The 27,720-nt window shown below is 29.3% G+C and overlaps 1 protein-coding gene across 1 annotated transcript; it reads right to left on the reverse strand.

The window, feature by feature from the left end:
* Positions 1-593: 593 nt before the first annotated feature.
* Positions 594-27,442, reverse strand: LOC141913840 (uncharacterized). The gene is made up of 6 exons (XM_074805005.1): positions 27,191-27,442; positions 26,995-27,085; positions 26,789-26,876; positions 26,550-26,635; positions 26,404-26,465; positions 594-841 (listed from the first exon to the last, which is right to left on the reverse strand). The coding sequence occupies exons 1-6, from the start codon at positions 27,237-27,239 to the stop codon at positions 594-596; spliced, it is 624 nt and encodes a 207-aa protein (XP_074661106.1). The 5' UTR covers positions 27,240-27,442.
* Positions 27,443-27,720: the final 278 nt, after the last annotated feature.

Genomic DNA, 27,720 nt, shown 5'->3' on the forward strand with positions numbered 1-27,720 from the left:
TTCCAGAGTTTACACGAGCCAATTTCAACAAAATATGACCAAATCTTAAAGCCAAAGATGGTATTTTAAAGACATCACGCCCAGTTTCTGTTGTAATCCGACCACACAATAATTCGGTTGCCTCGATGACATTGTTAAATCTTTGTGCACTTATGAAGTAACTCATCTCCTTTTTGGGTTGGTCAAGATTCAGTTGCATCTTTAAACGGGCAACCTGTTGAAGTCTTTGGCAAATATCATTTGCCTCCTGTGAGCCAAGTTTCTTCAATAATATTGTTCCAAAGCTGAGCAAGAGAGGATCGTTTTGTATGGCTAAATAAACATCGTCTCGCTTTCCTTGGGGCAGAACCTGCATTTTCAGGCTTGAAAATGGTTGCGAGTGAAAAGTTTGATTGTAACTAATGCGCTCTCAATCTAAAGACGAGATCTTGCAATGAATGCCATATGCTTGGTATTTTCATCTTCTTTCTCACCCTCAGAGGGGGAAAACTCACATCTGCTACAATGCCGCCACAGTTCATAAAAAAACATAAAATCCATAGCAGTAGATACACGGCAGACATTCATCGACTGTTCTTGGTGTGGATGGTCGTCTAAACTTCCATGACTAAATCTGTTCCTCCATTCGCAATGACTTTATTATTGTGGTTGAAATTACCCATAAGCTTTAACATCTTCAAAGTTTTGTTCAAGTTCTCCTTTGTATCAGCTATTGCCTTTGCTACAGCAGCTTCAGTACTTTGCTGTCCGGTAAGATGACGTGCAATTTTGAGAATTCCCTTTTCGCAGAAATAGCAAATCTGCAGCTTATTCAAGGCAGCTAATGTCCCAGAAGTTGGCACTAAAAATATAACACTTTATATTGATTAAGAGAGTCTTAACAAGCTGGATACAACCGGTACAAATACTTAACAAAAACAAAATTCTTAACATTGACTTTCATAATTTCAAATGATGGTGCATGTTTAATCCAGGGAGAAACACATTAGACAATAAGAAGGATGTAAAATAACAGTTGGTAGGTCTAGGGGTCAGATCGGTAGTGCTTTTTCGCCAGAACACAGATCACAGCAATCATTATCAGTCAAGTAAATATCTAGCCAGTGGATATTTAGCCGAATACGGTGATTAAACTTCATAAATGAAGGTTGCTTAAATCTACACCGCGCATGCGTACTGAGAAGCCCGATTTAGAAAATGCAAAGAAAGTGTGGGGGAAAAAATTAGAGAAATATTACGAGCAGAGTAGTATTCGAACCCGGGCGAGCAAATTGCTATCATTGAGTCCCTCCACTAGACCATGAACGCTATAGAAATCGGCATGTTTCAATTGCATATAGGACTCAACCTTACTCTAACCCTATGCCTAGCTGGACCAACCCCAGGGGCGGATACAGGATGGTTGAAAGGGGTGGGTTCACCCATCTCTCGAGTGGCATCGTTCTCAAAATCACGATGATCTAAGTCTCGATATACTTGTGTTAATTTGTAACAATTTTAGACATTTTCCGTTATCCAGAAACATATTATCCAATAGATAATACGTTTAATAGTACAAGCTTACCAAACCGATTATCATTTTCACTCCGAATTCTCCTTTAATTGGGTCAAGATGACCCCAAATACAAGTAAAAACAACATTCTAATGAAATTAGCGCAGACAGATTTTCCAAATTGCCACCAGATTTTTTAGTGGTATTTTTTGAAAAGGGCACCTGACCAAAAAGGAGTGGGTTCGAACCCACGGAACCCACCCCCTGTATCAGCCACTGCACCCCTCACTATTTCTTGGCTATTTTGTAGATCCCTTTCAAGATCTTCGATACAAAATGGCAGCATACACTGACTAGTAAAATAGCACGTCTAAAATAAAGGACCAATGGTCCAGTGGCTCGCCAAACCGTAAAAATCTAAAGCTGTAAGCAAATATTCATTTTAATCATCAGAAGCTCAAAGTTCTTCAAATTTTAGGGCAGTACAATTAAACCGGGTCGGTTACTGGCGAAATCTAGGTCGCATAAAGTAAGCTTTAAAAAGAATGCGACTCAAGCTAAACATCCTCAGTTGTTGACCTTCTTTGGCAAATCGTAAGATTGTATGCGCAAACTACCCTGTGTCGGGTGTTATCTACTACTGATATATACGTGCGGTGAAAGCGGAATATAAGGCGATATTGCCGACGCGAGCGTACTTACTGTTATCAACGCGCATTCGCCAGTCACCGACTGTGCCGCTAAATACAGATAATTGAGCTCCAAAAAGGATCTTCAACGCAAAAGTCCATAAAATGTATTTAATTAATGACGATAAATCAAGTATTCCGGTCGTATAATATCAGATATTCACTTCTATCACTAATAAAAATCCGATGTTGCCAATCGAATCAGCCGTGTGCTGTGGTGATGATGGCGAACACGACGGTAAATTTCTGCATTTTCAGCCCACGTCTTCGCCAGATATCTTGATGCAACGTTACTTTATGCACGGAATGACAAAATCATATGAATCATTTAACACATTTTGCCAAATAAATCATTATACAATACGCCTCGAGTATCAGTAGTCGCGCTAGAAACGATGAATATCAACCTATTCAATTGTGCCGCCATTTTGTTGAGTAAAACATTCTATGACGCATACCTACTCATACATATTCAATGATATGACGTCATGAAGTCAAAACAGGTCAACACAAATTATATATAACCGAGATTTTGGGGGGTTTCGTCTTTGAAAGCCCATAACTACCGAACAAAGCGTCGGATCTTGACGAGATAAAGTTCCACCGACGCAAATAGCATTGAATTTTCACATGTGTTATTTTGGACAATTAAAGATGCTGCATAAAAAAACGTGCTCAGATAAGTCGAATTTTTGACACTTTTTGGTTAATTTCTCAAAAAAATATGAAACCCACGGCTTTCAATTTTTCGCACCATAAAGAAAAACGAATTACGAAATATATTTTTGCTTAATCCGTTCAATTCGCCCATTAGTAGTGAAATTACAGACTACTGAAATTGCGTTTGAGTGTGCTAAAAAAGGCTTTGAGCGTAGTGTATTAAGCATTCCAGACGGTTGTACAGGCACGGGGTCGACAGTATATACGGCATTAAATCTTGGTAGCGAGAGCAGGTAAGTCCAGAATAGGTCCGCTACAGGTGGGTACGCCTAGGTCGATTCTGCCCCTGGAGAGGACAGAATAAGGAGTCAATGACCGCCCTAGGACAATCGTCGAAAAATACTATGCGATTTGCTAACTCGTGACATTCGATTCGGTTTCCCCGCCTAAACATAACTGACCAGTACAGTCGGTCGAATTTCTCAAGAACCATAGCCGGAAGTCACCATTTTCGTTACGTCGGCCATTCGTAATCGAATCGGCTCCGACCGTAAATTCGAGAGAAACTAAAAATAGGCCGACCGTAAATTCGAGAGAAACTAAAAATAGGCGATCGGTTTCCTCGACTATAAAATTCAAGTGCAGTCTGAATTTTATTCCGGTTTCCATAAGCTCTACCGAATCCCACTGAATCTCGCGACAGTCATAGGCAAATAAGGCAATGGCATTACTAGAATATCATGCTCGAATATATATACTCCGAAAAATCGAACGCATAATCAAAAAAGTAACAATTCATAGTTAAAAATGACATGTATGAATATTTATTGATTTATTCAGGTCGAGAGTCGTGGCGAAATGAACGGGCTATTAGGATTTGACTAGGCCTCGGACCTCCGAGCGATCTCGGGTCGAGAGGCGGCAAGGGCGAGTATCCGACTTCGAAAGAAACCCGCGTTGTCAAGACAACGCAGATTACCCGGGTCATGATTCGAGAGAATTCGCTCGAAGCTCAAGCGATGAAAGTCTTCGAGCGAGAAAAGGTAGAGACTAATAATCGAGGCGAGTCCACTCGAAGTCGAATAAACGTAATTCATACGGGATAAAAGGCTATGATGTTCTTCCATTGCAGTGATCCTTGGTCAGATTCTCCTTTGATTTCGGGTTCAGACGAAGTATTCGAGCGGGGCCGGAGCCCTGTCCGAGGGACGTGGTTTGAAATGACTTATCGCATCATTCCGGGGTCAATACAGACCTGAATAAGGCAATTAGACTGTGCGTCTGGCGATTTTTAAGAGATCGATTATTCAGCGAGTGATTACAACCTCTCTCAACGTGTCTCAAACACGGAATGTCAGGAATGCGGTTCTGACCGCTCTTAAATAGGCCGCCTTCTACGCTGATTGGCTAATAGCCAAATTACTGCGCGACAAAAAACGCCGGCGCACGCGGCTTTGGGTAGGCGCACATGACTGGAATTTTCGATGAACTATCTCAAAATCAATCCTCGTTTGGATATTTGCTATTAAAATAGCAGAAACCCTTCACGGAAAAGACTTGGCAATATCCCAGGTAAAAGGAACTATTTCGTAAAACGGCCGTCTACGATGAGGTGATACGGCACTTCCGGATTTCAGCGATTTTGAATAGTGCGGCCCTGAATTGGCGAGTTTTCCTCAAAAGACGGATATAATGCTATCGCGGACTGGTCATCAGGTCTGAAGGTTGGTTCCATGGTCAATCTCGCCACAACAGCACAGTTATGGTTTATTCAGGGAATATTTGTTTGGCAAATTTAGACTAATATGAAATCGACGAAATGGAATATGCTGTACATTTTAAAGCCACCGGCCTCCCTGTTGTTGAGTAATTCTCTGGCCCAGAGATTGGGGGTGGGCACGTTGCTTGCGTTTGGTATTAGGTGAAAACTGAAAAAAGTTTCAAAATAATATATTACATTGGAGCCTGAAACTTAAGGGGCAGAAAGTGAAATCAAAGTTAAACAACGCGCTGATATTCGTAACCGTTTTTTACATAAAAGCAACGTAAATCATAGTCACAAAATTCAAACGAAAAGTAAAATAGATATAACAAAGAAACGATAGATTATCAAATAAGGGATAGGATTGACTTGAAGGGTAACACTCTTACTACTTATACCCCGCCCTTGTTTTCACCATAACCCAAACACCACCCTAGCGAAATTGAAAAAACAATGACAATTAATCTAATTTACTTATACATTTTGTATAATGATATTTCTTATAATAACGTTTGATAATGAAAAATATAGATTTGAATATTACATCTCTGCGCTTATACAATTCAACTGAAATTATACCAATGATTGCACAGCTTGATATTGATTGAAATTTGCGTCGATGTAGAATCGATATGCACACGGCCCTTTAAAATCGATCTGCGCTCATCACAGAGCTTTAAGTTTAAATAACGTTTCGATCTCACGGGAATTTATCATATTTGATTAGCTGTCGTTTTCCAGAATTTCAAATATTAATTTGTCATATGCTAATCAAATATGATATATTCCTGTGAGATCGAATAAAATATTTTCGCTGATGTACCATGTGTGTGTATAGAACGTATTATTCTGACCGGCCTTACATCTGCGATTGTAAGTGACCATGGAATCCGATGGTTGTGTGGATTGTAAATTTCCAGCGCGTGTTTTGTCGACCACTGGGTTTGGTCCCGACTGCCGAATTAATGCCGTAGATCACAGTTACTCGCTGTATAAACGACATGCACAGTTGTCACGCCCTGTTTTTACCGTCAATCGGGTCATCGTCAGTGCTTTTAAATCTACCAAAAATTTGTGGACTGTCAAATCCTTTATTTTTTATTTGGCCTACTAATTTGCAAATAATCTAAGCCACCATCCCAACTCTGTGTAAATACCGTACTAGGACGTATCTTTACAATCAGTAGAGACGTAGCGTGGTTTCCGCAAACTACAACGGTTTTATAGTTAAAAGACGTGCCGTCATATGATACAACGTGTTGACTGTGCTTTCATTGACAAACACGAATGCTTTTGGCCGATTGATTATTTTCATTTAAACGATTATCATGTTTTACTGACCGCCTAAAATTGGTGTGAATTGAGGTACTTATCTATATAAGATGATTCTCGCATTTTGAAAAGGACATTTAGATATTATTGTCGCCATGCATATTTATAGTTTTTGCAGAAACTGTGTTGTTAATCCAAAGAGAGTTTTCTTTTCTTAAACTCGAGAATCTTCAATTTCAAAGTCAATTCGATACCGATCTCCTTGAGCAATGAACCAACATAAAACTGAAACATATCCAAGCGACGGATGAGGTCAATTAGGTGAAGTTTAACCTATAGTTAGATAGTTATACGTTATAATGAGAATTATTATTTCTAAATTCGAAGTCGTGAAATCTATGGAAATACTAATGGGACTGTGGTTTCTATAAGTAAATGAAGGCAAAGAAAACTGAAAACTGCTCCTGAACCAGGTTCCACTTAATATATGAGCAATTACTCATTGGTTCAAAGAATATCCAAGTGGAAAAAAATTCATTTACCTTATATGATGGAGTATTCTTATATATCGGTCTACATATCATAGACTATTAATTAAGGGGTGTTGCAGATAAGGTTCGTACAATTACTTAACGCTCTATTCAGGTCTTTTTCGACCATGAACCAAATCATTTGACTCTGGCTCCAGTTCCAGTGTTATGTGTGTTTAATTTTACTCTGAATCCAGTACAGTGCTGCCAACCTTATCATTTTCAAATTCAGGACGCCTTTAACTTTTTTTCATATTTTCAGTGGTTCAAGGAGTAACATTAAAATATCACTTTTACGTGATCAAATAGAATTAAGAACAAGTAAAACTTAAGTAGGAAAACTTTTTTATTCCGCAATAACAATCAGTTTTGATGGAATATGCTGTATGCGCAACATTTTTTAATGAAAAACTTACTTAATTTTTTAATGAAAATACAACTATAAACTGCCAACAACTATCTACTTCAGTCGAGTCCTCTGAATGTATTGCATCTTATTGCAGACTAACCCTATCAAATACTGTTAGTGTTTATATTCTAAAAGAAAATAAAGCTATTTATGCCAACACATATTTCCTTCAAATGAGATCTTTGTTTATTGCATCTATTGCTGGTTAACCCTTTTAAATACTGTTTATATTCTAAGAGAAAATAAAACTATGAACTGCCAACAACTATCTACTTCAGTTGAGATCTTTGTTTATTGCATCTTATTGCAGACTAAATCTATCAAATACTGTTTATATTCTTAAACCTCTTCTTCACTACTGTACATGCAGACGGACGGATGAACAGTGAACACAAGTGGGCTAACAAAACATATGAGAAAATTAAGTTGAAAGAGCGTGATGAGTAGCAGAATTTGCTTTTCTCAATAGTCCCATTGATGGCTCGAACTGGTGACAACATCCTGGTTGCGATTTCATAACCATTAACGATTCCAAGGTTCTTTCACCAAGTGAAGCGCGAAAGTCCGTTTTATTCCTTTTCACAAAACTAAATATTCTTTCACATGGAGAGTTGCTCACAGGTATAAGAAGGACGCTACACATGGTCCTAGGGAGAACTTTAAATCTGTAAATCAATAATAAGGTCACGGAAATTAGCATACTTATTTAATTCAAAATATAGCATCATGATTTTATCCTCAATAAATCAATCAGCCTGAAAGCATAAAATTAATGGTAATGTATGGATTCTTAAACTTATTAAACAGATAAACTATCATGAAATTATCATTACTTCATGTCCCAGTTTCTCTTAATAAAATCAAAATTATTTCTTACCTTACATTTCCATTGGTATCCTTCATTTGAGATATAAGCCTCCACTGGTCTTCAGCACTTCTATCCTCAGGGGGCTCACTCTGCTTCTTAAACAAATCCTTCGGCAATATATCTTCCAAAACTGTTTGAAATTCAAGGAATTCCATTTCTAGGTTATCTCTTGTTGGCAAATCACCGAGAATCACTGGAAATCGATCGAGAAAGTATACCAGCGAGCCATATTGTGCCTTTGACCTCAACTTAATATCTGCCACCTAAAATTCAAAGGGTTAAAAATTGGCTAAAATTGCAGTAATAGGGATAATAGGCTTTCATACCAAAGGTCGAAGGGTCGAGCTCGTAAAAAAATGAAAATAATAATTTACAGTTGAATTAGTCGCGCACACTCCTAATTCAACTGTAAATTATTATTATTTTCATTTTTTTACTCACTCGCCCCTTCAACCTTTGATACGAAAGCCTATTATCCCTATTACTCTTAAAATATTCACATAAATGAATAACATTTAAATCATTGAACTTCTAAAATCAATTTTAATAAAAAATATAGTATTAAAATGGAAGCAAATAAATACTACTGCCCAACATGTAAGATAAGTATAGATAAATCCCAAAAAGCAAGACACAATAAAACTATAACACATTTAGAGAATAAATTGAAACTAGAATATAAAGATGATATATTAGAAACTAAATTAGAAGAATTAAAGAATGAAAAAGAAACATATAAATGTGATACATGTAATCAATCATTCAGTGATAAAAGATATTATAAAGAACATTTAAAATCTATAAGTCATATTAGAAATAAGAATAATGATATTTTAGGTGAAGATTATTTTGATAATGATAACGATAAGAAACAGAAGACAATTAAAAGAATAAAAAATAAATTAAACAATAAAAGACCATACATGGAAGATGTAAGAAATTATATTAATTCATTAGATAATAAAAAAGATATAGAGATAACCGAAGCATTTAAAAGTGATATTGGTCCAGCAGCTATCGAGTTTAAATTTCATAAAGGTAAAACATTAGAAGAAAATAAAAAACATTTAGAAAATATGAAAGAAATAATAAAAATAATTACAGGTGTTGAATATCCTAAAATTAGTATATCAGTTAAAGTAAAGTTTATAAAATCTGAAGATAAACCAATATATAATATAAATTCTCATTCACAACATATTATATCTAAACAACATATAGATGATAAATTAGAAAAATGTTATAATGAAATAAAAACTAAAATAGAAGAAAAATATTTTGAAGGATCTGGTTTAATATTTGATGAGATAATATTTATAACTTTACATGTTTATAACACAAAATATAATAAGTTAACTAAATCAAAACCAATTGATGAAAATAATTTATCATATTATAAAGATGATAGTATAAATGGAACAAGTTATATTAAACTACCATTTAAAACTAATGCTGTAATAAATGTACAAAATGAAGATGATAAATGTTTTCTATGGGCTATAATAAGTTGTTTACATCCAACAGAAGATATTACACATAGTTTTAGATTAACTCATTATAAACCATTTGAAAATAATTATAAGATAGATAAGTATCCTGTTAGAATTAAAAACATCCCCAAAATAGAAAGAGATAATAATCTTAAAATAAATGTATTTGATTTAATTAAATTACCAAATACAAAAGGAAATAATATTAAACATTATACATTAGAACCTTTATACCTATCAAAAGATTATGATTCAAACGATGTTATAGATATATTATATTATGAGAATCATTATATGTGGATTAAACAAATAGATTTATTTTTTAGAACAGAAAGTGATCACCATAATAAAATATATCTATGTAGAAAATGTTTACATAGATTTAGTAATGAAAGTACATTATTAAATCATAAACAACTATGTGATAATCATGATTATTGTAAATTAGTTTTACCAAATGAAAAGGATAAAATATTAGAATTCAAAAAATATGATTACAAAAATAAAGTACCATTTGTAATATATGGAGATTTTGAATCATTAAATAAAGAATTAACAGATAAAGATAGAAAAGATATATAATATAAAAGAAAGAAATTAAATTCTAATGAAAGTGATTATTCAGAAGACCCACCAAAAACAAATACAATTAAAAAGATTCATCAATCAGCTGCAGCTTTCGGGTTATATATTAAATCTAATTATCCAGAACTAATCGAAAGTGAATATTATAATTATAGAAATGAAAATGTTATCAATCATTTTTGTGACTTATTAATTGAATATGAAATAAGATTTAATGAAAAGTTAAATAAAAATATAGAAATTATAATGACAGAAGAAGATAAAGAAGAATTTGAGTTTGCAGATAAATGTTATTATTGTGAAAAGATATTTAATTATAAAGATAAAAAAGTAAGAGACCATAATCATTTGAATGGAAAGTTTAGAGGCGCTGCACATGAGAATTGTAACTTACAAGCTAAGAAAATTAACTTTGTACCAGTTATATTTCATAATCTATCAGGATATGATGCACATTTATTTATCAAACAGTTATGTCATAAAATAGAAGAAATCAATAATGAAATAGAAATATTAAATTCAAATAGATCAAAAGATAAAATACCAACTTATAAATTTAGAATGTTAGCTAAAACATCTGAGAATTATATATCATTCCAATTTGGTTGTCTTAAGATTTATAGATTCATATAGATTTTTAAGTAGTTCATTAGATAACTTATCAAAATCATTAGTTGATTATGAATTAAAGATATTAAAAGAATATTACCCAAATAATGATGATTTTCAATTAATGAGATATAAAGGAGCAATTCCATATTCTTTCTATAAAAATCATAATGATTTTAATATAACTGAATTATTAAAAGAACAATTTTATGATGAATTAAAAAATGAATATGTTAAAGATGAAGTTTATAATAGAACATTGAATATTTGGAATCATTTCAAAATAGAAAATCATGGTCAATTAGTAGATTTATATTTAAAATCAGATGTATTATTATTAACCGATATATTCGAAAGGTTTAGAGATGTAAACCTAAAATATTTTAACATTGATCCTTGTCATTGTTATTCATCGCCAGGATTAACATGGGATTGTGGATTAAAATTTACAGATATAAAAATGGATTTGTTAACAAATATAGATCAATTACTATTATTTGAAAAATCTATAAGAGGAGGTGTTTCAGGTGTATTAGGTGATAGATATTTCAATGTAAATGATAATCCTGGATATAAATTATTATACATAGATGCAAATAATCTTTATGGTTGGGCAATGATGGAACCACAACCTTATGGGATGTTTGAAATAACTGAAGTTTTACAAATTGATAAATTTGATTGGAAGAAAAGAATCCTAGATATTGCAGATGATTCAGATATTGGTTACTTCTTTGTTGTAGATTTAGAATACCCTGAAAATATTAAATTCAAATCTAGAAATCTAGCATATTGTCCCGAACATAAAACTGTTAAACATGAAGAATTATCAAATTATCAAAAAAGAATTAAACCCGATAATCATATTCATACTGAAAAGTTAATGGTAACTCAAGAAGATAAATATAATTATGTAGTACATTATAGAATGTTGAAGTTTTATTTGAATCAAGGAATGATATTAAAAAAAGTACATAGATATATTTCATTCAGTCAATCTAAATGGTTAGAAAAATATATAGATTTTAATACTACACAGAGAACTAAATCTAAAACTGATTTTGAAAAAGATTTTTTTAAGTTAATGAATAATGCATTCTATGGTAAGACTTGTGAAAATATTAGAAATAGAAATGATATCGAGTTAGTCAGTAATGGTAAAAGAATTAGGCATTTACAATCATATCCTAAGTTTATAGGTAACAGAATATTTGATGAAAATTTAGCAGCAGTTAAAATGAAAAGAACTTCAATGAAGTTCAATAAACCTATTTATGTTGGTGCTGCAGTTCTAGAAATTTCAAAATTCCTAATGTATAAATTTTACTATAACATATTACAACCCCATTTTGGAGAAAAACACATAGAAATTCTATACTTTGATACCGACAGTTACATATTAAAGATAAAAACTGATAACATAACAGATGATTTAAAAACATTAAAACACCATTTTGATTTTAGTAATTATCCTAAAAATCATGAATTGTTTAGCAATGATAATAAAAAAGTTCCTGGGAAGTTTAAGGATGAATTAGGTGGTGAAGAAATGATAGAGTTCATTGGTATTAGATCTAAAATGTATTCATATAAAACCAAAACTCATGAAGCTAAAAAGTTAAAAGGAATAACCAAAAGTGTAGTAGAAAAAAATATTCATTTTAAAGATTACATCAATTGTATATTTAATGAAGAAGTTAGAAAACATAAGATGAAATGTTTAAGATCTGAAGATCATGAAATGTATATTGAAGAGATAGAGAAGATAAGTTTGAATCCATTTGATGATAAAAGATATATTTTAGATGATGGAATCCACACAGTCGCCTATGGTTGCAATTTAGATGAATATATAAAATTCAAAAGAGAAGAAACAAAAGAAAATGAGATTATGAAAAGGATTCTAACGTGTTAATCAATTTCAATAAAAATTTGTATAATAAATGGAGAGTAAACAAGTACACAGTGAATTCTTAGATAGAATTAAAGATACTTCAAGCGTCAAATCTGTAGATTATAAATTTAAAAAACTAACTGAGTTAACAATTCACAAGAAATATTTAATTACTAACATTGAAACAATTACTAATAAATATGGAGATAAATTAGTAATTCATTTAGAATATGAAGGATTAAAAGGAAATAAATATAAATTCAGAACTTATTTACCAGATAGATTTCATAGATTATCAAGTGAAGATCTAGAAGAATTATGTTCTGGAGATTTCTATTTCGTATATAAAGGTAAGAATGAAAAAGGGCACCATGAAATAGATTTCGAATAAGAAAATATGTAAAATAAATGGTAGAATTAAAAGAATACAGAATATTTGTAGATTCTAGAAGGCTTACAAATTATAAATCTCATAATTTACTAGTTCAATTAGATAGAGAATTTAAGAATTGTGTAGATTTAAAATTAGTTAATATAAGTTTATGTAATTCTTTTTATAATATATCGGATAAAACTTTTGAACATAGAGGGTTTATGATTTATATGAGAAATAAAGATAAATGGTTTCATATATTTTTAAAACCAGGATTATATAATTTAGAATCATTAGCGCAGGAAATTAATAGAAGGGCTCGGTTGAAAATCGGGGGCACTTCTGTATTTGAAATTAAATTTAATAAAATTGATAGTACTAATAAAATAAGAATAAAGATATCTAATGAACAACATAAATTTATGGTAAACAAACCACTGGCTAAAATGTTAGGAATTAAACCGCTTACAGTTACTGGAAACGCAGAAGGCAGCTCAAATATAATACCTTTTACACACTTTTATATTTATTGCAATTTAATCGAGCCTACAAAAACTTTCGAAGCAACTAAAGAAACAATTTGTAGTTCTAGTATACTAAATATTTTACCGCTAAAAAATGTTAAACAATTTGGAACTCAAATAAATTATAATTTAACAGAATGTGATTTTAAACCATGCATTCCTAAATTTAATAATTTTAAATTAGAAATAAGAAATCATAATGGATACTTAATTGATTTAAATAACTTTCCTGTGATATATGAATTAGTTATAAGATGTAAAGAGTAATTTTTTTGATATATAAATGAATATAACGGTTGGACCGAGTATATGTTTTGGATTTGATTTTAAACGTGAGAAAGAAATGAAATTTAACATTAATGATGTAATAACACATATTAAAAATATTGCATTTTCTAATGAAACAACATTTGAGTATGAAACAACAATTGATAAAGAAACTTTAAATATAGAAAAGATTACTAATTTAATTAGAGAATCTTTAAGATTTTATGAATTAGATGAAGATTTTATCATCGATGATATTAAAAAAATAATAATTGAAATATATGATAATCATAAAACTAGTAATGAAATAAATGTTGAATTAATCATAAATAAGTAAACTAAATATTTTGATGATAGAAATTTTTTTGATTAATAAATGAGTGATAATAAGTGGATAATAACTGGATTATATAATGGCGCATTACTATCAGTTGGAACTGTTGGTTATTCAATGGTATTAAAAAAAGTATTCAAAATGGGAAGTGTTAATGTTGATAGATTTGATATAAATGATATTTTAAAGTTAACATTAGCGGTTACTTTATCTAATTTAACTATTGATTATTTAGAAAAACAAAAATATATTCCTCCCATATAAATGCATAATTTCTTTGCTAAATAAATGGCTTCTGCAATTATAACTATTATAGGATCGGCAATTGTTAACGCTTTAGCATTTACTGGTGGTGGTTATTTATTTAAACATATTGATAAAAATAGTTCATTAGGAGAACAAAGAAGACATAACTTAGCGTTAGAGAAATATAATAAAGCTGCAGAAGAATATAGAGAAAAAAGACAAAACTATATGGATTACATCAATAAAGAATTATATGATCAGAAGATTTCACATAGAGATTTTCAATCAGTTGATGATGCAATGAGTTTATATAACGCGGTAACCAATAAAGAAAAATTACATCTATACAAACCTAAATTATCAGATTATTATACCCCAAGTAAAGAACAACAGAAATATGAAATAATATGGATTTTAGGTGGAACAGTTATTGTTATATTTGTTGCTTATAAGTTTACTAATTAGTAATTTTTATTCTAAATAAATGGAAGATAAAGTTGATAGTATTGATATTATTCCTCATGATATAAATAAAACTAAATTAAAAATATATTTAGAAAAACAAATATTAGAATTTGAAAGTGACTTAAAGATAAAAAAGAAAAAATATTTAAAAAGTAAAATTATATATTATTTGATTATAAGTGGTTCGGTTACAATTAGTTCTGTAATAACATTTCTAGCAATATTCAGCCCATTAACACCTTTAGCTATATCAATTGGTGTATTAGGATTAAGTTCAAGTGTTTTAACTGGTATAAGTTCAAAATTAAATATAAAAAGTAATAAAGAAAAAATTAAAACTAATATAAAAGAAATTAATAAATTAAAGAACACACTAGATTATATAATAAGTTTAAATGGTCATATAACAGTTGAAGAACAAGATAAATTATTAAAAGAATTAATAAATTATTAATTTTTTAGTTATATAAATGGGGTTTCCAAAAGCTTTCCAATATAATAAATCAATTAAATATAATATTCCGGCAATAGATTTTAAGAAAAATATTACATATAAAAATATAGTTTTAAATTCATTAACTAATTTAGAAATTTATGTTACTGAATCACAGTTTTTTATTTCTAAAATGGAAAATATATTTAATACATATGAAGTTACTTTTACTCGAGATGAATATAATATATATAAAGTAAAATCTAATATGAAATATTGGCAGAATCAATTAAATTTTGCTGTTTATTGTGCAACAACAGGATGTGGAATTAGTTGGAATGATCATTTAAATAACTTAGATAAAAATTTGAAGTATTCTGATTTAAAATTAATTCACACAATATTTAGATTTCACACATATTTTCAAATCAGAATAATATTAAATGAATTAGAATGTCCTTTACCTGGGTCTAAATATTTTAAAGAATTGGATAATAATATTAATATATCCAAGTTTTATAAAATATGTAATGAATTTAATATAAATATTAATTCCGATTTTAGAGCGCATGGTAAATTGCAAGGTGTCGGTGAACAGTATGAAATAAAAAGAATTGATTATATGCATAGAATTGGAGCTTATCATAATTATAAAATTGATAATAATAATGGTTGGGTTAATTTCATTTTAGAAAATGGTGAAGGTTTTACAAAATCAGGTATACAAAGAATAAATCAATCTATTAGAATTTATTTGATATGTATTCTAGGCGCTCAAGTTGAAACAAGATCCCCAATAATTGGAAATGATAACACTTCATTCGATGCGCAGAAACAGTTTAAAGTTTTATTTGAAGATTCAATTCATAATGATAAAAATAGATCGATTCCAGAAAACATTATAAGATATCAAAATTATTTAGATAAATCTCATGTAAGACTTAATTATTGTATAGGCCCTAATCTATTAATTATTTCTAATGATTTAGTATTGAAGATGGGAAATATAATTGGTTATAATAATCTAATTAAAACTGCAACAATAAATAATTCATTTGGATTAAATGATATAAATAAAAAGATTATTACTGCCCCAAAATTAATGGAAGGTGAAAAAAATAAAAAACATATTCAATCAACAGAAACTAAAACTAAGAATATTAAATTAAATAATGATTCCAAAATAAAAGATTACAATACATCAGAAAATGGTGCCGTACGGCACCCACACGGTGATAATAGAACTGATAAAATTCAACATGATATAATTAAACAAAATGATGATAATAAATCACATGAAAATACTAAATTAGCTATAACTTGTATAGGAATTGTAATCGGAGGAATATTATATTTTAAATTTTAATTTTTTTATTATGTAAATGGATGTAGAAGGTGGAGAAGATATTCCATTGGATCCTTTAGATGAACCTGGTATAAGTGATGAACAACAACCTGATTTTGATGAAACAAGTTTCAGTAATGATAATAAAACGGCATATAATACTAATTTAGGTGAAGATGATGATTATGATGATGATCCCGAATTACGTGAAAAATTAAATAAATATTTAGAAGCTCCTGAAAGGGGTAGAATTTCAACTAGAACAGAAAGAAAAGAATTTATGAAACTATTAGTAAAACAACAAGAAAAATATCCTGATAAACCTATGGAATTATATAAAATGAAATCTAGAGTAACAGATACAATTGTTAACGAATTACTACCAATAGCTGTAATAGATGAAATTGATACTGAAGATATTGTAGAACAAATTTTTAAAGATGACCCATATTTCACGAATAATTTAGAATTTAAAAATGATTCATGGTATTATAATCTTGAATTAAATAGGAATACTGTATCAATTCAATTATCTAGAATGGGTCAAGAAAATATTTTTGAACCTGGAATGCGAGCATTATCTACAATTGAAGGTTCAAAAGGTGGTAGAGAATTTCTCAGAATTATATGGAATGCAATCGATAGAATAAATGAAAAAGAACCAATTCCTAATATTGATATAAACAAATATTCACCATTTAAAAATCCAAATCCAAATCCTACTGATTTTGATCCAGAAATGGAAGAGAATAGAAATCGATTAGATAGATTAAGATCTTCAACACCCGAAACATCGAGAAGAGACACTCAACAAATTGATAATGATTCAAGTAAATTACAATTAGAAAAACAAATTGATAGATTAAGAGATTCAGAAGAAGAAATGAATAGTACTGGAATAAATCGACTGCAATATTTACTAGAAAAAGGATTATTTGATTTAACTGATGATGAATTAGAAGCATTTCCTGAACAAACACGTAGAGAAATTAAAGGTACGCAAGAATCAGCTGATAAAATTGCGCATGATAAAAGTATAAGAGATTTTAAAATTAGAACTTTAGAAAAAGAATTAACTGATAAAAATAAAGAAATAGAACAATTAAAATTAGATAGAGATAATAAAGTTATTGAAGAAATTGAATTTAAAAAAAGAAATGCATATTTAGAAAAAGAAATTGATGATTTAGAATATAACATAGAATTACAAAAAGAAGAAATTAAATTATTATTAAAATCATATGATTATAATATTAATAGATTAAAAGTTATTTTTAAAGATTTGTTGATTAAACCAAATTCTGAAATATCATTAAAAGACAGAATAAAGTTATTATTTAAATTAGAAGGAATAACAATTCTTTCAATTCTAACAGCTGTAACTATGTTATTTACAACAATTGGTTTAGCAATATCAAATGCTTTGAAATCTACTCCTACTCCAAATAAACCAGATAAACCTCCAGGCAATAATTCTATACAAGATAAAGTTAAAGATGGTTTAAAGAAATTAGCAAAATATTTATGGGAACTATCAAAGAAATCTGCTGCAGCCTTACCAGGAGTTATTGCTTCAATTGTTGGTTTTATATTGAAATCTGCAGGAAACATTATTAACTTTGCTGCTGAACATATTATTTTATTTTTAATTACAGTTGTAAGTGCTATTATTTTTGGTTTAGTAAATATGATATCAAAAAATATCAAGTAAACCATGATATCAAAAAATATCAAGTAAACCATGATTAAAAATAAATAATTAATTTTTTTTGTTAAATAAATGAGTGGGAGTTATATAAGTCCTTCTAAGATTTCTAGAATATCTAATGCTATTAAAGCAGAAAGATCACATCATATAATTACTCATAACCCTTCAAATATTAATCCCGATGAAACGTTATATGTTAGAATTCCTCGATTAACACAAAATACTTTTTATGTTCCAAATAGTATTTATTTATCAGCTGATATAAAAGTAATCGGTAATAATAATAATTATGTCGTTGATAATGTTGGAAGATATTTGATTAAAAAGTTAACAATAAAGATTGGTCCGGAAACAGTTTTCTCATTAGATGATTATAATTTATTTATGCATTATAAAGATTTATGGTTAACTAAAGAAAATAGAAATAATATGATATTTCAGGGTATTCAATCAGAAAACCAAAATAAATTAAGATCAGAAGCTAATAGCGCAATATTAACAAATGATGTAGATAAATTGATAAAAAGTATATATGGAAGTAAATATAAAATTCCATTAGATTTTGAATTGATAAATAATAATGCACCTTTATATAAATACGCAATTCAAGAAGATATTATATTTGAGATAACATTTGCTCCTGTAAATGAAATTGTATTATCTAGCGTTAATAAAGATATGAGTTATAAATTATCGAATATATGTTTAGAATATGATACAGTAACTGATGAAAATATTTCAAGTATAATTCAAATTCAATACAATCAAGGGTTTTCATTATTATATGATTATATTGATAAATTTAAAACTGTAACTATTAATGCAAATGATGAAATAATTAATGAGAATATTAACTTCCCTAGAAGATCTATTAAAGGTATATTAATATTTTTTACCATTGGAACGTATACTAATGGCGCAATAAATGTTGATAATTATTATAATCCTGAAATAACAAAAGTAGAAATAACTATCGAAGGAATAGCGAATAAAATATTTTGTCAAGGAATGAGAATGATTGATCAATGGGTAGAAATTAAAAAACATTTTATGAATGAAAAAATAAAATCATTTGAAAATTGTAACATTAATCAAATTGATTATTATACCGGTAATAAATATGCATTATGGTTAGATTTTAGAACAACTGAAGATAATTCATTACATGGTTCTGGAAAAAAATTACAAAATACAAAAGATGGAATACAATTATTCATGACAAAGAAAAAGGGAATCAAAAATTTTAAAATGCATATTTATATTTTATCTGACGCGCAATTAAATATTGTAAATTCACAATTAGATAGTGTTATGTATTAAAATTTTAACTTTAATAAAAATGTATATAATAAATGGAAGGAGGTAAAGTATATAAACATATTCCATACATCGATACACATGAAAATAATGATGGTTTATATTATGTAATACCTTGTAATATAGCATTGATATTTGATCCTATTTTTAAAAATTATAAAACTAAACTGATAGAAATCGATAATAATAAAAGTGGTGTTGTTGATAATTTAAGTAATGTAATACCTACTACACCTATAATACCTACTACTACACCTGTAATACCTACTACTACATCTGTAATACCTACTACTACATCTGTAATACCTACTACATCTGTAATACCTTCTACATCTAATAACGTAATACCTTCTACACCTGTAATACCTTCTACATCTAATAATGTAATACCTTCTACATCTAATAATGCAATAATATTAAATGTTAGTGAAAATAGAAATTATTGTGGTTATTGTAATGGTGAATTTTCAAACGCTCCATCAAATTGGAATAAACATATGAATACAAATTCACATATTACTAATGTTATAGAACGTGTTGGCAAAAAAGAATTTATAGAACACCCATTTAGATATGTTACAAAATTTGTTTCAAATAAAAAAGTAAATGGTAAAGAATTATATAAAGATTTATTATTAGCAACACCTAATAACGATGAATTAGATTTAACCGATGCTAATGAAATATTAGGATCAAACACTGTAAATGAAATATTAGGAGCAAACACTAATAAAGATAATAATGAAAATGGTGCCATACAGCACCCACAAAGTGATATAGTTACAGATAAACATATTGATAATAAATATTCTATGAAACATGAAGAAGAAACTATTGATGATATAATAGAAAGGATGAATAAGCATAACAATGAAACAACTATTGATGATTTGGTAAAAAAGGTGAAAAAGGTGGAAAAAAATTATAAAGATGTTGATGTAGATTCGGTAGAGCAGTTAAATATGTTGTTAGGGTCGTCTGATAGTGAAAGTGATTCAGAAATTAATTATCTAACACTCGAATAATAAAGGTTGAAAATTATATAAAATAATAGTAAATAAAAAAAGGTTTTAATTATTTAAGGTATCTAATAGGGTATCAGGTATTAGGGCATCTAATGGGGTATTAGGTATTAAGGTATCTAATACATAGGTATACAAATAGTTATTTTATAAATTTATATTCATATGGAAATTGTAATCTCATAAGTAATTTGGAACCTTTATTATTCTTTAATTTATTCATATATTCATCATGTAATTCAGTAGGTATAATTTGATTTTCTTCTAATGATTGTTGCATAGATTTTTTATCTTTGTTATAAAATAAAACTAGAAATCTTATATTCTCTCTAAAATCTTTCACAATTGAATTATATTTTTGATTTAAAACCCATGTTGTTATCCCAAAATGTCTACCAGAGAAAGCTAAATAACATAACTCACTTTCTCTAACTTTTGAATCATGTAAATTTGCGCAATCATCAATAATAAATAATGTATTAGATCCTTTATAAATATCTATTGCAATTTTTATACAATTATCTAAATTATCTTTCACTGTTTTAGAATTTAATATAATAAACTTTTTATCTTTAAAAACTATATCTCTATTATACGTTTCATTCATTTCATAAGTAGGACAGAATAATATTATATTATCAAAATGATTCTTATAAATAGTTTCTAACAAGTCTAATATGAAGTGTGTTTTACCACAATTTGTAACTCCAGTAACTAACATATTATGTGGTTCAAATATAAATAAATCTTTATTCATTTATTCTTTTAATTTTACTAGATAAAATCCATTCATTGAATTTATCATCATATCCTTTATATTTCACCAAAGAATACTTTTTTCCTTTAAGAGTTTTAGTTTTTAATACTTTTTCTATTTTGTATTCTATTTCATCTGGATTTGGTACAAGTGATAATTCTTGTTCATAGAAATAACCTAATATTTCTTCATCTTTTAGATCTTCTAATTTATAAACAAATGGTTTAGTTAATATTATCTTTTTAATTTTAAATATTTCTTCAGTAAAATTAGGGGTATAACCTTTATAAAATGTTTTTCTATATTTAGAAATTCTAACGTGTTGTCCTATTTTAAATTTAGGTTCTCCAAAATCATGTGTAACAAACGCACCATATAAATTATTCCAAACTATTTCTGAATTTTCTTCTTTTCTAGCTTGTATAGGTTTCATATTTATAGAACTATGTTTAGAATTATTATAACCTTTAACTAAATCATCTAACACATCGATATATTTATATGTTTCATTAGCGGTGAAATATTTCCACATTCTAGTTTTCAATGTTTTATTAAATCTTTCTATAACGGATGCTTTTTTATCTGAATGTGTTGAAAAATATTCTACATCGTTATCAGATAATAGTTTTTTGAAATGTTTGTTATAAAATTCTTTACCTTCATCAAATTGTATTTTATCTGGGATAGCTTCTTTAAATATTAATTTGAAAGAATTTGTAACTTCTATACCAGTTTTATTTTTAATCGGGATACTCCATGCGTATCTACTGAATATATCTATAACATTTAGTATCCAAAAATATCCTTTGTTATATTCTTCTAAGTTTTTCATGTCAATTAAATCAGCTTGCCATTGTTGGTCAATATATGAAACCATTACTTTTCTTGTTAAATATTTTTTATCCATCTTTTTATGAATTTGATATGTGGGTTGATTTTGTAACCATGATTTTAATTCACTATATTTTATTTTTTCTTTATCAGATTTAATTTTATCCCATAATTCTGAAACGTTAGAATATGATACTTCACGTTCTGGGTTGTAATATAAATCTCTCAAATATTGTTCTTTTTTCATCTTATTTTAATCCATTAATAATAATCTTGGTTTATTTTCAATGACTTTATCATTTGACTTATTTTCTGGTATGATAGGTTTATTGTCATTGGAATCATCTTTATCATCAGATTTGAATTTTGATTTATATATTACACCAGATAATATAATAACTGTTACTAATCCAATTGTAATATATAATTTATAATTACTTCCAGCATTAGAAGAATTAGATGGATTATTATTTGAATCAATACCACCGTGTGGGTGCCGTACGGCACCATCAGATAATTTCTGTGATTCATTTATATCAGTTAATTTCTTTTTCTTAGCTTTTTTTAATTCTGATGATCTTTTACCTAATTCTCTTGCCCATTTAATTTGTTTCTCGGATCTAGCCTTTTTCTTAACTCCATCACTCATTTATTTTAGTTAATTTTTGTTCTGATTCATTTTCTGTTTCGACGTTTGGTTGTAGTACATCTGTTTCGTTCTTACCTGATTTATATTCCATAGGTTTGATGTTCGAAAATGTTATGACGCCAGTAGAAATCAATGTCATAACCGATCCTAATTGAAATGAAGCATAACCGACCCATTTTTGTAATTCAGTCATAACTAAGTAGTCATTTTTCAAATCATTATATAATTTATTTTCATCATCAATTGGTATTAACTGGTTACATAATTTTGAATAACATTTGACAATACCATTCGAAATAGAATCATTTATTTTAGATAATCTTGCCTCTTCATAAATCTTAAAATATTTTATTACTTTTTCTTTATTCATATTATCTAATTCTTGAAAAGTTGTTGTTTTACCAATAAACTCTTTAGTTTTTCCACTCGCAATCAATAGTTCTAGATGATGCTTACAATATAAATAGTATTCATAATCTATATTGTTATTAACTTGAATAGAATTAGAAACAACTGTATCCTTATTATCACTAATACCTAAATCATCTAATGTTTTTTCAATATCAATACTATTCTTATTAGATTTCTTTGACATTTATATTAGAGAAATTTAATAAGAATAGTATTATAAGTATTATAAAATGATACTAGCTAGTTAAAGTTAAAGAATTCTAGTATTGACTACTGATACTAGCTATTTGAATTTAAAGAATTTCTATTCGGATCTATTCAAAATATAAAGTATTCTCTTTTTGAAAAGAAAATATTAAAAATATAATAGAATTCGATAGCTAGTTGAAGTGATTGTTTTTTAAATACTTTTTATTTAAAATCTATTATTCTTTAACCACTCATTAAAGACTCAACGTATTGTTCATTATGTGTTGAATTCCATAATTCAATAAATTTTTTTACTTTTTCCAGTTGATTCAAATATAACTGTAAATCTATTCTATTAGATTTGATTTGATTTTCTTTCTTTTCTAAGGTCTTAAATTTTTCCAATTCCAAATAAGTTTTTTATTGTATTCATCGTTCCTTTTTAAATTTAGATATTGGTAACACGTGATCAATATGAAAGTATTCACCGTAATTATCTATATTCATTTTATCATCGAATTGAAATATAATCCATGATTTGAGAAATTCATCTGAACAACCCAATAAATTAGATAGTGTTTCTGAATATGTTTCTTTGTTAAATAATTGTGTTAATCTAGACCGTAAACATTGTTTCAATCTAAAATTAAGATCTGTTTGATATCTTTCTCTCATATATTCTGTCATATAATCATTATAAGATTCTCTATTATCTTCTCGATATTGTTTGGTATATAGTTTAATGCAAGTTTTACAGTAATATTGAAAACCATCTTTGCTAATCTTACGCTTACTAAATTCTGTTAATGATTTATCTAATTCACATTTAGAACATTTCTTGTAACATATATTTATAACACCAGTGTTATTTGTAATATTGATAGTTTGTGGTTGTTCTGGTTCCATTTATTATACGTATTTTTTTACTAAATTGGTTAATAATTTATAATCCTCTTCTATTTCTTCGACTAACGTTATCCTTTTTCATTCCTAGCTGCTTTTGATAAGTTTTTTCGATTCCTTGATATATAAATAATACAAGCGGCCGGCCATTTATGGCCGGTTTTGCTTAATGCGCATGCGTTAAACATAATTATAAATTCATTCTATAAATTCTGTAAAATAGAAACAACACATGCGTTACATGCGGCCATTTATGGCCGGTTTTGCTTAATGCGTATGCGTTAAACATAATTATAAATTCATTCTATAAATTCTGTAAAATAGAAACAACTGAATATAGAAAATTCAAACGCATTCATGTTCTCGTCACATACGTTACATGTGTCAAATGCGTCACATGCGGCCATTGATGGCCGGTTTTGCTTAATTCGCATGTGTTAAACATAATAGAAACGACTGAACATAAAAATTCACAAATCAGATTTACACAATACATTATACAAGTTGTTCAGTCATTTCTTCTAATACATCATTTGATTTCTATAAATACAATTTATAATTACAAACATTTTTTCAATTGCTGGTAAATATTTAACTACATCAACAAATGTTAAACTAAATCATTGGAGTCTTAATGTTTTTGAAATTCTTATATTTCTTCTTCGATCTTTTAGCGATTCTATTGGTTTGATATCCACCGGTTTGTGCGTGTTTAATTTGACACCAGTTCCACAGTTGTATATAGGTTTATTTGACTCTGGGCCTAGTTCCACAGTTATCTAAAAGATATATCAAAATATAAATTGCTACACATAAATATATTTAAAGGTTTCATATTTAGCGGCCTTAATAAACAAAAACTGTACTTACATTTAACTCGCGAACTGTAAACTGTATATGATGTGGCGTTTATGAGACTGTTATGATACAGCGTTTATGAGAATATCCTGGTTATGACACAATGTTTATGAGACTATATCCGTTGAAAAGCGATCGATATATGCTGGTATTTCGTTTTGTGTGTATACGCAACTAATTGCTTTTCACCCGTAGACTGTCAAGCGTCTGATGTGCGCGCCTATTTATACTATTCTATGCTCAGAAACATCTAGATTAAGTGTGTTGAGACTTGCGAATTATGAGATTTTTGATTGGTTAGAGCTTAGTTGTCCAGAAACATCTAAAAAGCGCGTTGAGACTTGTAAATTATGAGATTTGTGATTCGCTAACGTCCGCCGTATGATGTATAATACACAACGCGTTGAGACTTGTAAATATAGTTGAAAAAAATCAATAATAAAGGCATTTAGATCAATGAAATTAATTAACTCTTTACAATTGAAATATAAGCTGGTAACATATGTTTACTAGAGCTAATACAACCAACTATATAGCTGAGTATTATCAGGCGTTTATAACGATTCAACATATTTTTCACTATATGTTGAGTTCCTTAATTCGATAAATGTCTTTGCTTTAACCAACTGGACTAAAAACAAATGTGTTCTAGTTTTATTGTGTCTTGCTTTTTGGGATTTATCTATATCGATATTACATGTTGGGCAGTAGTACTTATTTGCTTCCATTTTAATACTATATTTTTTATTAAAATTGATTTTAGAAGTTCAATGATTTATATTTTATTCATATATATATGAATATGAGTAATAGGGGTTTAGTTGTTTCATATCAAAGGTCGAAAGGTTGAGGTTGATAAATTTTCCAAATGTTAAAATAATAATAATTTCTACTTGAATTAGGAGTGTACGCGACTAATTCAAGTAGAAATTATTGTTATTTTAACATTTTGGAAAATTTCTCGGGCTCGACCTTTCGACCTTTGGTATGAAACAACTAAACCCCTATTACTCATGTATATATGGCATTGCATTGTAATAGTGAAGTCATTGTATTTCTCAAAGCAGTCGTTGTAAGGCAATAACAATTTAATATTTTTCATGCATTATTTCGATTAGAGTATCGAAAATATTGGAAAATTGAGATGATATTTTCAGGGTTGTTGCATAATGACAAAATACCTACCTTTTATTTGCTCTATAAAATCGACAAAATACCAGCCAATAACAGCAGGGTCATTATTTGTATTGCTTACGTTGAGCCAAAGAATCCTCCTAGAATAACTATACATTGGAGCAATACCTTAGACATACACACACACACACACACACACACACATATCAGATCAAATAATAGAACAATCCAGGCCAGCATATGGAAAAACAACCGATTACCTACCCATCTATGGCTCCATGTATAGCAAAGCCGTACGGCTTAAGCTTATCATGCCCATCAACATGTATCAAATAATTAGGACCTTTGGCTGAATAATTACGGCGACGGAGGATACCACTAGCTCTTTCCCTGACTCCTTCTGGATCAATCAAGTGCTGGACACCCGAAACAACTGTCCTGAAAATAATTCATCAATGCTGGGTTAAAATATAGGTTAACAGTCGATGTATCACTCCTGATAATTACGGACCATCATCGTACCTAGGAACACGAATTCCATAGCGATTCCTCAATCGACTAGTCATGGCTCTGTAGCCCAAACAGCTACCACTGCCACGTACCTCTTCCTATAATTAAAGAAACCTATATTACTGGCAGTAATTAACTTGTCAGAATGATATCTGAATCTCCATTCATACATTCTTGATATTACGATGACACATTTTGATATTAATGAAACACTAGAAATTAAATATGGATAGGTCTCACCGTATAATTACCTCTACTACACTGACAACTTCATGTAATTGATAGTTACATCTCCTTTTTAATCCCAGTTTGTTGAGTCGCCGTTTTAATGTACGCTCACTGCAAAGAGAGCAAGGTTTTGAGAACGATTCTGCGAATATTTTAGCAAAAATGCATAATTAAGCCTAATCGATCTCTCAGCATGTAACATTAATTTAGGGGCTACATAACCTCTTACCTCATTGCCAATCCAAAATAAGTCTCGAGTGAGTGGCAAATTTCCTTATTAGTAAATCCGTCGTTGAACAATTGTGTGATGATATTGTCCTCTATAAAGAAATATAACCAGTTTTCAGAGTGGATTAGAATACCAAGAATTAATATTTTGATGAAATTTCGAAATATCAGTATTGACAATCAGACAATTTCCATACCTGAGCTGACATCATCATCCTGTCCTTCTTCTTGTAGAAAACACGACATGATCTACCGCGCGAGGGGTTTATTTGTGGGATTTGGGAGGCCGTAGCGGCGTAGGAACCCTTATAGCGCGTCGTCAATATCACACGTATCAATGGGGCAGTCAGACGTTCAACTGAACTGACCTTATTGTATTGTATTAAAACTACACGCGCACGCCCTACTCTCTTCTCAACCGTGAATATAACCACTATTCTTGACGCACTGGCTACCGCATCAAAACGTCAATTTTTACAAATATTTAATTTGAATTTGTTTACTTTTAAGTGAAGGCAGTGCTACTGGCTTTCGTAAAAAATCAGAAAATCACCGATAAAGGAAGTTTTATTGCGTATAAACGTAACTCTGAAAATTAAATTAATTAGAAAATAATTGGTATAATAATACAACGTTTTAAGGCCGTAATTAGTATCACGAGATGAACCCTGGCGCCACCATCCGACCAAAATTACCGCGCATGAACGAAGAAACGAAGTTCGTTTTT

This window comes from Tubulanus polymorphus, chromosome 12 (genome assembly GCF_964204645.1).
Source record: "Tubulanus polymorphus chromosome 12, tnTubPoly1.2, whole genome shotgun sequence".
NCBI classification, from domain to species: domain Eukaryota; kingdom Metazoa; phylum Nemertea; class Palaeonemertea; order Tubulaniformes; family Tubulanidae; genus Tubulanus; species Tubulanus polymorphus.